The sequence below is a fragment of the Porites lutea genome, chromosome 1 (genome assembly GCF_958299795.1).
Source record: "Porites lutea chromosome 1, jaPorLute2.1, whole genome shotgun sequence".
In the NCBI taxonomy this organism is placed as follows: Eukaryota; Metazoa; Cnidaria; class Anthozoa; order Scleractinia; family Poritidae; genus Porites; species Porites lutea.
This window is the reverse complement of record NC_133201.1, coordinates 32360816-32372969: the sequence shown is the minus strand read 5'-3', so window position 1 is coordinate 32372969 and position 12154 is coordinate 32360816. Positions and strand designations below refer to the sequence as shown.

The following is a 12154-nucleotide window of genomic DNA, read 5'->3' as shown; positions in this document are numbered from 1 at the left end:
AAATATCATGTTCGCGTATTTGCGCATGGGTGAATAAATTTGAATTATTATTGTATTTTCTCGCAAACATTCGTGAGAATCTATTGTAAGGAAAAAGAAGGAAAAAGGCACCTTCACAGAAACGCACGTAAAATATTCAGCCATTAGCATTGCATAAAAGTTGGACCGCGTGAGCCTGAGTGAAATTATCACTGTATGAGGAGTTAAATTTAACCGAGTTTAAGGAACCGAGTTGGCGAAGCGAGTTAAACAAAATTACTTTGGGCGATTTGGTTATTGATTTAATTTGCCGAGACTAGTTTAATTACGTTTGGGCTGTTTCTTTTCGCGTAGCATCAGTTCCGATCAGCATTTTACTTCTAAAATAGGGGTTTCGCCTGGTTAAAAACTAGAATTCCCTCATTTGAAGTTGAACAAAGAATTTTGAGGCCAGTCAGGTTATAGCCGGGATGACTGCACATTGCTTAACAGCTTTCTTGAAATAACTTAGTCGTTTTAACAATGAATCAATAAAGCAGTTCACAACCCAAATTACCCATGTTTTTCCAAGACTAAAGTTCAACTGTGCACGAGAGGAGCAGGCGAAAGATCTAGAGCGCAAAAGATACTGGGATACGAAAAGAAAAGAACCAGGGGCATCCAACGACAATTTTCGGAAAATGTCTGTTCGGAAGACGATTTGAGATCTAGAATTTTCGGAACATTTTTTCCAAAATTTCTTGCTTGTCTGCCTCTCCTAGAATTTTCGAACATCTAAAAAAAGTGGTATAATTGCCCATTTTTAACGGATTTTTACTCTAAAAAGGTCACCTACAATTTTCGGGAGCTTTTTCTTTGGCTGAAATTTTCGAAAAGGTAACTTTTGATCCCTATAATTTTCGAATCACTAGACTTTTAGCTAAGAAATCCGAACAGATGGAAAATTTTTAGGGGATTAAAATATGCCTATATCTACCGTTTTAATACTAAAATACGTTTAACAATGCTATGTTTAAGTGGTTTTGAACTATATTCTCGTTGGGTGCCCCTGAAGAACTGCTACGCAACCTATGGCGTTCTGCATAGCTCAGTGCTGGCGCCGTTTCATCCGACTCCCTCTCCTCTCGCACCCTATTAGGTTTCACGCTGTCGCGGAAAGAAGGTTTTGTGTATTCAAAAGGAAAAAAGCAAATCATTAAGCGATTTAAGGCTATAATGTACTTGAAATCTGGATCATGGCCAGAAATCTCGGACATCGAATTTAACTTACTCAACATTACAAGCCGCAGGCTCGATTTTCGGGGGATTGCGACGTTCAGCGTCGCAATCTTCGCATATTTCTGAAGGGCGAGGCGCCAAGTCTATTGTTTTGAACCAAGGGTTATATTACATCAAGAGGCCCTGAGCCTATCTTAAAGCTGTCAACAATGTTCGTTTTATTGAGCAATCTTTCATCTTCGACACTTAATCCAGTTTATCTTAAGTGGACACCCAAACTAGTTGCTATTCACGTGCACTGTCGAAAGCATAATATTAGACTACGAGTAGTCCCCCATTTTTCCTCAGGGATAGTAGAGCGAGCAAAACGCGAGCGCGCGTGAAAATCAACCCACGCGAGAAAAGGCGACACGCGGCGGGAGAGAGAAAAATGAGGGACTACAGACAAAGCCCAAGCTTTTGAACTAATGCGTTGCTCTCACAACGCAAAACTCTGATTGGCTCTTTCATGGAAATCTGTCAACATCTGTCAAAAACGCGCCAGCCGCTATCAACACTCGACATAATCACAATTACAGAACTAATAACTAGAGCAGAACTAATAACAGCAAAGAACAAATAACTAGTCAGAGTTGCTCTTGTAGAATAAACTAAGAAGAAAGCCAACCCGGCAACTGATAAGGTTCGCGTGGAGAACCGAAACCATGGTCTTGTCCGATCACAAAGTGGGAAGTGAATAACGGAACAGTCGCAAGGCTGTTAAGCTTATTCAAAAGTTATCACCAAGGGAGGAACTACGCACTCCAGTCCAAAGACTCACATTATCTCCAGAAAAACAAGCGGCAGTTAAAATTCACGAGCAGTCATCACTGAGTCACATCGCAATTCTCCATAGTTAATGTAGTTTTAGTTTAAGCTGCAATCCATTCTTCGAGATTTGGATATCGCTATCAGTCCTGCTAAAATCGCTAACGAGCTGAGCACAGCGTGACAAAACATTGCAGGAAACCGTCACATTCACGGCCAAAAAGAAAATCGCTTAAAATTATTCAGATCCAGGAGGCAATCGCCGGAGAAATTAAACAACCCAAAACCCTTATTTAGCCGCATTGAAGAGCTTTACTTTTCAAAAAGAGGTCAAAGAAAATGCTCTTGCATTAGAGGGCAAATCATGCCGACCATAAACAATAACCGCAGGAAATTAATATGCGTGTCACGACCTCTCGGTATGAAATAAGCGGCAAAAATCACATTCGCTCAGTCAAAACGTTTTCCTCCAGAGCATAATCGATCCGTCAGAGAAAAATAATTCACTGGAACAAGCACCATTTTGGCATGAGTAAAAGTCGTGTGTTGCCTACACTATCAAGTTCTTCACGCGAAACAGCCGTGAAGAAAATTAGTATCTGGGTTTTCTTTTGCTTGCAATAAGTATCCCACGCAGTTTACCGATGACAAGAGCAATGACAGTTCAACGAGGGAAGGAATATCATTGGATGCGCTTAATTGATTTGGAAGGGGATACGAACTTCACACTCCGAAATCAGTCGGCCGTGAAGGGTCAAAAGCTTGGGCTTTGTCTGTAGTCCCTCATTTTTCTCTCTCCCCGCCGCGTGTCGCCTTTTCTCGCGTGGGTTGATTTTCACGCGCGCTCGCGTTTTGCTAGCTCTACTATCCCTGAGGAAAAATGGGGGACTACTCGTAGTCTAGCATAATATCAAATAGACTTCAAAAATTCTGCATTGGAGCTTCACGCTTCGTCTTTAATTTTAGCCGACCCACTCAATAAACAATAAATAAGAACAATATTACCGAAAAATAATTACAACTGAGAACTTGATGAATAAACAATGAAAACAACAACTAAATTATCTCTCAGGGAGATCACCCGCCAAAGCGGATACCCGCGAGGTTTGTTCGGTTTCAACATAGACGGAGGAAATTTTTACATCGCTAGTATAAATCTGGCCTAATTGTCACATTTGATCGAAGAGAGATATTTACGCAAAAAAAAACTATCACAGTTCACAAATGATTTAGACATTATCTTAATATTTTACCTTAAACTGTCGAAATTAAAGTATTGCCGCCCGCGGACAAAACTAGCTTTTTTCCGGTTTCCGGTGTACATCAAACACAGGCATCACGCTGAATATTATCCAGACTGAGAGCCGTAGATCAGAAAAAAAATCACAATGACTAAATTTCGCTTTTGAAACCAACACCACTTGTCGTAAGATTGGGCGCATCGCATAAGAGCTAAAGACTTAAGAGGGAGAGAAAATAAAAATCTACTGAATTATATACACTAACAAAAACAAAATATGAACAAAAACAACAACTCTGTAACGACTAGCTAAAACACGATCGATTCAAGCTGTGACTTACTTTATACTTTATCACAGCTTCTTAAGAATGGGCGCGCTGCCTGTAAGCCATTAGGAAGAGGAGAGAAAAATCTACCGAATTATACAAACTAAAGCAATGTAAAAAAGCTGCATTTACTAGCTAAAACACGATCGATTTTAGCTACGTACTATTTACTTTAAGAAAATCTCCCTTCACCTCTTAAACTTGGGCGCGCCGCCTGTAAGCCAAAAGGGAGAGGAGAAAATAATCTACTGATTTACCAAACTAACACAGCGTATAAAAACTGCAATTGGCTCGGTAGTAACACATGATCGACTCAAACTACGAATGTTTCAATCTAAAAAAATCTCTCTTCACCTCTTAAACTTGGGCGCGCCGCCTAGAAGCCAAGGGGGAGAGGAAAGAGTAACCAAACTAACACAGCGTATGAAAACTGCAATTGGCTAGCTAGTAAAACATGGTCTATTCAGGCTACGAGTTTTTTACCGTTGAAAAAAATCTCTCTTCACCTCTTAAACTTGGACGCGCCGCCTGTAAGCTGAGAGGGAGAGAAGAGAAAAAATTACTGAATTATCCAAACTAACAACGCATGAAAACTGCAATTGGCTAGCTAGCTAAAACATGACGATTCAATCTACGAGTTTTTTACCTTAAAAATCTCTCTTCACCTCTTAACTTGGGCGTGCCGCCTGTAAGCCAAGAGGGAGAGGAGAGAATAATCCACTGAATTATCCAAACTAACATAGCGCGTGAAAACTGCAATTGGCTAGGTAGTAAAACATGGTCGATTCAAGCTACGAGTTTTTTACCCTTGAAAAAAACTCTCTTCACCTCTTAAACTTGGGCGCGCCGCCTGTAAGCTAAGAGGGAGAGGAGAGAATAACCTACTGAATTATCCGAACTAACACAGCGTATAAAAACTGCAATAGGCTAGCTAGTAAAACATGATCGACTCAAGCTACGAGTGTTTCAATTTAAATAAATCTCTCTTCACCTCTTAAACTTGGGCGTGCCGCCTGGAAGCCAAGAGGGAGAGGAGAGAGTAACCAAACTAACACAGCGTAAGAAGACTGCAATTGGCTAGCTAGTAAAACATGGTCTATTCAGGGTACGAGCTTTTTGCCCTTGAAAAAAATCTCTCTTCACCTCTTAAACTTGGGCGGGCCGCCTGTAAGCTAAGAGGGAGAGGAGAGAAAAATTTACTGAATTATCTAAACTAACACAGCGCATGAAAACTGCAATTGGCTAGCTAGTAAAACATGGTCTATTCAGGCTACGAGTGTTTCAATTTAAATAAATCTCTCTTCACCTCTTAAACTTGGGCGTGCCGCCTGGAAGCCAAGAGGGAGAGGAGAGAGTAACCAAACTAACACAGCGTAAGAAAACTGCAATTGGCTAGCTAGTAAAACATGGTCTATTCAGGCTACGAGCTTTTTGCCCTTGAAAAAAATCTCTCTTCACCTCTTAAACTTGGGCGCGCCGCCTGTAAGCTAAGAGGGAGAGGAGAGAAAAAATTACTGAATTATCCAAACTAACAACGCATGAAAACTGCAATTGGCTAGCTAGCTAAAACATGACGATTCAATCTACGAGTTTTTTGCCTTAAAAAATCTCTCTCCACCTCTTAAACTTGGGCGCGCCGCCTGTAAGCTAAGAGGGAGAGGAGAGAATAACCTACTGAATTATCCGAACTAACACAGCGTATAAAAACTGCAATAGGCTAGCTAGTAAAACATGATCGACTAAAGCTACGAGTGTTTCAATTTAAATAAATCTCTTTTCACCTCTTAAACTTGGGCGTGCCGCCTGGAAGCCAAGAGGGAGAGGAGAGAGTAACCAAACTAACACAGCGTAAGAAAACTGCAATTGGCTAGCTAGAAAAACATGGTCTATTCAGGCTACGAGCTTTTTGCCCTTGAAAAAAATCTCTCTTCACCTCCTAAACTTGGGCGCGCCGCCTGTAAGCTAAGAGGGAGAGGAGAGAAAAAATTACTGAATTATCCAAACTAACATAGCTCATAAAAACTGCAATTGGCTAGATAGTAAAACATGATCGATTCAAGCTACTAGTTTTTTACCCTTAAAAAAATCTCTCTTCACCTCTTAAACTTGGGCGCGTCGCATGTAAGCCAAGAGGGAGAGGAGAGAATAATCCACTGAATTATCCAAACTAACATAGCGCAAGAAAACTGCAATTGGCTAGGTAGTAAAACATGGTCTATTCAAGCTACACGTTTTTTACCCTTGAAAAAAATCTCTCTTCACCTCTTAAACTTGGGCGGGCCGCCTGTAAGCTAAGAGGGAGAGGAGAGAATAACCTATTGAATTATCCGAACTAACACAGCCAATAAAAACTGCAATATGCTAGCTAGTAAAACATGATCGACTAAAGCTACGAGTGTTTCAATTTAAATAAATCTCTCTTCACCTCTTAAACTTGGGCGCGTCGCATGTAGGCCAAGAGGGAGAGGAGAGAATAATCCACTGAATTATCCAAACTAACACAGCGTAAGAAGACTGCAATTGGCTAGCTAGTAAAACATGGTCTATTCAGGCTACGAGCTTTTTGCCCTTAAGAAAAATCTCTCTTCACCTCTTAAACTTGGGCGCGCCGCCTGTAAGCTAAGAGGGAGAGGAGAGAAAAATTTACTGAATTATCTAAACTAACACAGCGCATGAAAACTGCAATTGGCTAGCTAGCTAAGACATGACGATTCAATCTACGAGTTTTTTCCCCTTTAAAAATCTCTCTTCACCTCTTAAACTTGGGCGCGCCGCCTGTAAGCTAAGAGGGAGAGGAGAGAAAAATTTACTGAATTATCCAAACTAACATAGCTCATAAAAACTGCAATTGGCTAGATAGTAAAACATGATCGATGCTAGCTACGAGTTTTTTACCCTTGAAAAAAATCTCTCTTCACCTGTTAAACTTGGGCGCGCCGCCTGTAAACTAAGAGGGAGAGGAGAGAATAACCTACTGAACAGCTAAAACACGATCGATTTAAGGATCCGAGTTCTTTTTAATTAAAAAATCTCTCTTCACAAAATGCGTTCCTATAATCCATTCCTCGAAATTTGGATCTGTAAATCACTTTCGGAGAAAATCTAACATCGTGCAGAAAATACTAAACGAGCTGGGCCCAGCGTGACATAAATTGAAGGAAACCATCACATTCACGGACAAAAGAATATCGCCTTTAGCTATTCAGATCCAGGAGGCACTTTGGAGAAGACTAAACAACCTAAAACTCTTATTTAGCCGCAAAGGAAGAGATTTACGTTTCAAAAGAGGTCGAAGAAAGTGCTCTTGCATCAGAGGACAAATCATGCCGACTAGAAACAATAACCGCAGAAAATCAATATGCGTGTCATGACCTCTCAGTATGAAACAAGCGGCAAATTCACATTTACTCATTCAAAGAGTAGAACCCAGAATATAATATACCCACCAGAGAAAACAATTTTTGGAACAAGCAGCATTTTGGCACGAGGTAAAAGTCGTGTGTTTCCTACCAGCCCCCTTTTTACACTCTGTTAGATGGTTCGAGCATTTTGGCGGGATCACGGCTCTTTTGGCGCGTGTTGTAAATACCCTTTGAATTATAATATTTGTGCGTTATTGTATAGTGATCGAGGATATACACAATACCAAAGGCAAGTAAATATTTTCCTCAGTTTTCCTCAGTGTCGTCAAACCGGCTTCACCGATGTGCTCGAACTCCGCATGCGAGAGCCATAACAAGCTGCTCCTCTACCTTTTAAATAATAAAGGTCTCTTTTACCTTATATCGGCGAACACAGTTTCTGTCCTTCGGACATAATGCGAAATAACATCCAGAACTCTTCACGTTGAACTTTTGAAACCATTTCGGCGACAACATGTAACTTACCTGCAGGTAACGTACCGAATAATTATTACTTTGGAGGGTTCGAATTCGACCTTCATAAAGCGCTAGATTTTGCCTCTCGCTTAAGAAACGAAAAAAATATTTCTTTTTTTTCCAAGACTTGCACCAAGACCCTTTTTTAACACCAACCATGAATTCAAGTATTTTCATTAAGTGATTTTGACGAGAACCATAGCTGAGTTAAAATATCTCGCTCCGGTGGTATAAATTCGGCGCGCAGAAGACAAGCTCTGATATTTGACGCAAATTTGTATCCTGTCCTAAAATGAGTTTATTGACAGATGAACTGACAGAAAGCGATTAATGTGCACACCTGAGGTGCGCAAGGAAATGTGTCAAGACTAACGCCTTGTAGTTACTTGAGTCCAGTTTGTGGGTATCTCCATGGAAATTAAGGATCCCTGGTGCGTGCACGAAAATCGACCTTGCGGCTCGTAATGTACGTACTGCGCATAGGAAGTTAAGTCAGAGCTTTAATGAAAAATACCGAAAAAAGGAGTTCATGGCCCCTACACGTTGAGATTTTCTGTAGCAATTGCTGCCCTAGCGGCTCAAGTCTTCGCGATCGTGATCTTGCCGACGTCGATGCTAATAATGAACTTCCGCAACAGGACGGGAGAGGATCCGATCATCCGAAAGAGGTACGGCAAACCCTTTGTACTGTTGTCCCAACTCTCTCGACGACGGAACTCGAGCGAAACGCTTGCTACGTACGCAGGCAAGAATTTCGAAGAATCCAGAGCATAGCAGAGAAAACACAACAAGAATAAGAACAAGAATGAGGCAAGACCTGTGGGTCTCAGTTTTAGGGCGCGACTCGACCAAAAACGTAGCCTTTTCCAGGCTCCGGGATAGGGACCGGTCATTATTTATCACCTGGGGGGGGGGGGGTCGGAGGATTTTGGGGGGGATCACTTGATTTTTAGGAGAACAGAGGGGGGATCAGTCGTAACTGAGAGCCCAAAAGGGGGGGATCACTGAAAATTTTGGAAGGATTCAGAGGCGGGACCAGTCAAATCTGCTTGAACAATGCCAGTTTGAAAGCATACAACATAAATGTGCCCATTCTGCTGGGAGATGATAGCATTTGCAATCTCAATTTGTTCTAACACAACTTTATTTAAAAAACGGAAGTCTGTCACACTGGCGAATGTGTGCATTTCAATTTATAGCGAGAAAGCTTTGTTTTAACGCTTTTATATTTTTTCCTTTTATAACGTGCTCATGACTTAGCTAATATTCATCTTTAAACATGACAGGTGAATTCTAAATTGTGAACTATATAAACTTCTGATAACTGAAACATTGTAAAAAGCGTGTTTGTTTAAACATAAACCATTTATCGCCTCTCCAGGAATGGGCGTCCTGTGTCAGCTCTATACTAAATTCGATTCAACTGCTTCATCTGCCTCATCTTGAGCCTCATCTTCCCATTCAACAACTTCATTTGCCTCTTGAGCCTCGTCATCCGATTCAACAGCAACATTTAGTCCCCTTCGGCAGGTTGACCCTGGACTTTGTGCCCTTAAAATGGCCGCTACTTGCTCTAGATTTTTTGCTAGGGTCGTGCTAAAAATACCCTTTTCTAGTAGCCATAGCAAAGGGTCTAGATGCAAACGCCTTGTTAGTTTCTTAGCAAAGTCAGCATTGATGCTATCTACAGGAGTAACTCTATCATTCTCTTCGATTGAACCGAAAATTTGCCCCGCGACCTCGATTGAGGTCAAGTTTCCTATGAGATGACGTGCCCTCTGCTTGAGTCGCTTGTCCTTGGTTTTTCGGACCTTCCTCTTATTTTCCTTCTTTCTTCTTGACATTGTTGATTTTCTCGCGCACAAACGAAACTTCTTTGACAGGTTAATATGCGCTGTTGTCAACTTGTTGGATTCGGACTGAAGTTCCTCCTGCAGTGTAGTGATTCGCCTATGTGCTTCTTCTAAATAGGCCAACTCATCGCCTGCAAATGACTTTAGAGTGTGGTCCTCTGAAAATTGTCCCTAAATATGACCTGCTGATAGGGACCTTGCGGACTGCTATTTGGCACTCTAAAAAAAGTAACTTTGCAGTTTCAAGCACTTTGCAGTTTTAAGAAAGATTGCTTGTATGTCAACTGAATTCAGATGTCTGGATCCAGACTAGAAAAAGACACGGATCAAGAGACACTTTTAAAAAAAGACTGCGCGATAACGGCTTTATTATGCTGTAAGTACATCATAGTTAGAAATACTACCTGTATATGAATGTTTAAAACACTAAATATACACGTCGAAAGGTGAATATGGGTACAAAGACATTGGGGGGGGGGGGGGGGATCACGAAAGTTATATATAGTTATGAGGGGGGATCACTTCAATAAAATAACATTTAAAGGGGGGATCGGCTAAACTTCATCGTGTTTAGCTCAAAATCCTCCGACCCCCCCCAGGCGATAAATAATGACCGGTCCCATAGTTGGGGCCGCTGAATTGAGACTATAGCGCGAAGACGAAAGTAAAACGGGAGGAAACTGGGGAGAGAATGCTTCCTTTTCCTCTTTTTCGCCCCGCAAACCTTTCGCCTGCCTTTTACTTTCGCGTCTTCCCCACTCTCTGAGAGCCTGGAACTGGCTACCAAAAACGGTTCCGACTGGTCCGACGGGGAAAAGTGGTCCACCTCAAAAGGTGGACCAGTTTTTTCGAAAATTTTTCCGGTTGGACCGAACTGATCCTTGAGTTTTGGACCCAAATTTTTCTGGAAATTTTGGTCCAAGTGTCTTTTCGTTTTAGAGACGATTTGCTTTTCCTCCCCTCACCCCTCCTACTGCGTCAAACATCAGCGATCGAAATTCTACTGTATTGTTGGACAGCGGCGACAAAGACGCGCAAGGAACGTTGGGATGGTAGCAAATCCAGCATGGCGGCCGGCCCGATAGCTGAGAGAAATCAAGGTTTGTAAAATAATGGTAGTCTTTACACTACATCCCAATGTTTCAAGTCAAGTATTTTCTTTCGTACGAATACTTAACGACTCAGACACAAGCGAGGCAAAGTAACCTAAGCTACTCGATTGAAGGCGAGGTGCGCTTTCATTACCGACATTAGTTGTAGTCGTAAACAAATTTTGATGTATCGCTGTGGCTCTTTTGTCGTAAATCAAAAGAGCGTGTTCCTGTCCGAGGCCTTAAAACTGATAAGCTACTTGATTCCTTATGTTAACCCAATTCGAGGATTCCGAAACGCAAAAGCGGCGGAGCAGTTCGCATCTGAAGTACAAAGAAGAGAGACGAGTTGAGTTTGAATGCCAACCGGAGAAAGCGCAAGTCAGCTAAATCGGTCATAAGCAAGGATGGGTTTCAATTTACTTGACAGCCTGGTGCTAAGACTACCAATGTTTTTTCACTCTGTTTAGGTACCCGGCAGCTGGACATTGTTTTCAAAATACTAGATACATGTACCCAGCAACCTGGTATCCACGTCCAATTAAAAAAAAACAGTTAACATTAGAAAAATGTTGAAATTTACATGTATGCAGAGCTTTCGTCATTTTTGTCCCGCCTTTCCATCAAATCATCTTTTGTTTTCATTGAAATTGCTGCATATTAAAAATTGTTTCTTGCGTTTAATACTACTAGTGATGAGAATGGAAACAAGGATATAGAAAAAAAAAGGAACAGTTTTTATGAGAAACTCAAAACTCTGAGTCTGCAGCACCCTTTTTGGCAGATTTCTTTGCTGTCATCACACAACTATGTTGTCAAAGATCATCGTTCATTAATAGCAATCATTGGGACTTTGATTTCATTGGAAATACCCATACAGAGTCTTATTATGGCTACTTTCAGGTGTCCAAGCATTATGTGTATGTAATCTTTCATTCTAACATTCCAGTAAAGTTGACTGATTTGTTGTTTCTAAGATGCTACAATATATGTTGGAGGACTGGATGAAAAAGTTTCAGAACCTCTTCTTTGGGAACTATTTCTCCAAGCAGGGCCAGTTGGTGAGTTAAAAATACACTGCAAAACAAAGACCTGGGCCCAGTTGTTCGAAGGCCGATTAGCATTAACCCAGGGTTAAATTTTAACCCGTGTCCCTTTTACTTTTCATCAAAAGCATTTTCTCAGACTATTTTCTCTATTCTTTTTAGAGTAGCTAATCGTCAAATTTGCTGACAAAAAGAATTAAACTGAATTTGCTTTTTAAGCTTTCACATCTGAATTCAAATTGCGAACTATAAACCCTGGGTTATCTTAACCCAGCTTTGAACAACTTGGCCCTGGGGAAGTTTTGAGGGTGTACTTGTGAATAATAAAAAGCCTGCCTAACCCATAGCATGCATGCAATACAATTCTCATACACTTTTTTAATGATCAGGAAATGAGTTACAACTCTGGTACCTGCGGAAACTTACATAATACTCTTGATGCATTCAACGACAATAATTATTATTTTAAATGAGTGTTAAGAAAATTGCATGTTAAGTTGGAAGTGCAGAAAAGAATGCTGCTCAATTAAAAAAAATCTTTGTGCATTCAGGGTTGTCATTAAGAGCCGGGGGCCGGGGATTTTCCCCGGCTACTAAGACAGTGGTCCCCGGCTACCTTTATTGGAAATAGAAGAAAAATAGAACCAAAAGAAATCCCTAGCTGTTTGATTCCCCGCCTACTTGTTGTGTTTACCCGGCAACTTGAAATCTTAGTG

The 12154-nt window shown here is 41.1% G+C and overlaps 1 protein-coding gene across 1 annotated transcript in view; it reads left to right on the top strand.

The window, feature by feature from the left end:
• The first annotated feature begins 10332 nt into the window (after nt 1–10332).
• The window catches only part of LOC140948635 (splicing factor 3B subunit 4-like), a 10947-nt gene continuing 9125 nt past the window's right edge, over nt 10333–12154 (top strand). Inside the window, exons 1-2 of the mRNA XM_073397903.1 lie at nt 10333–10401; nt 11370–11453. Coding sequence (XP_073254004.1) covers nt 10368–10401; nt 11370–11453 — 118 coding nt within the window. The 5' untranslated portion in view covers nt 10333–10367. The remainder of the gene's footprint in view (nt 10402–11369; nt 11454–12154) is intronic.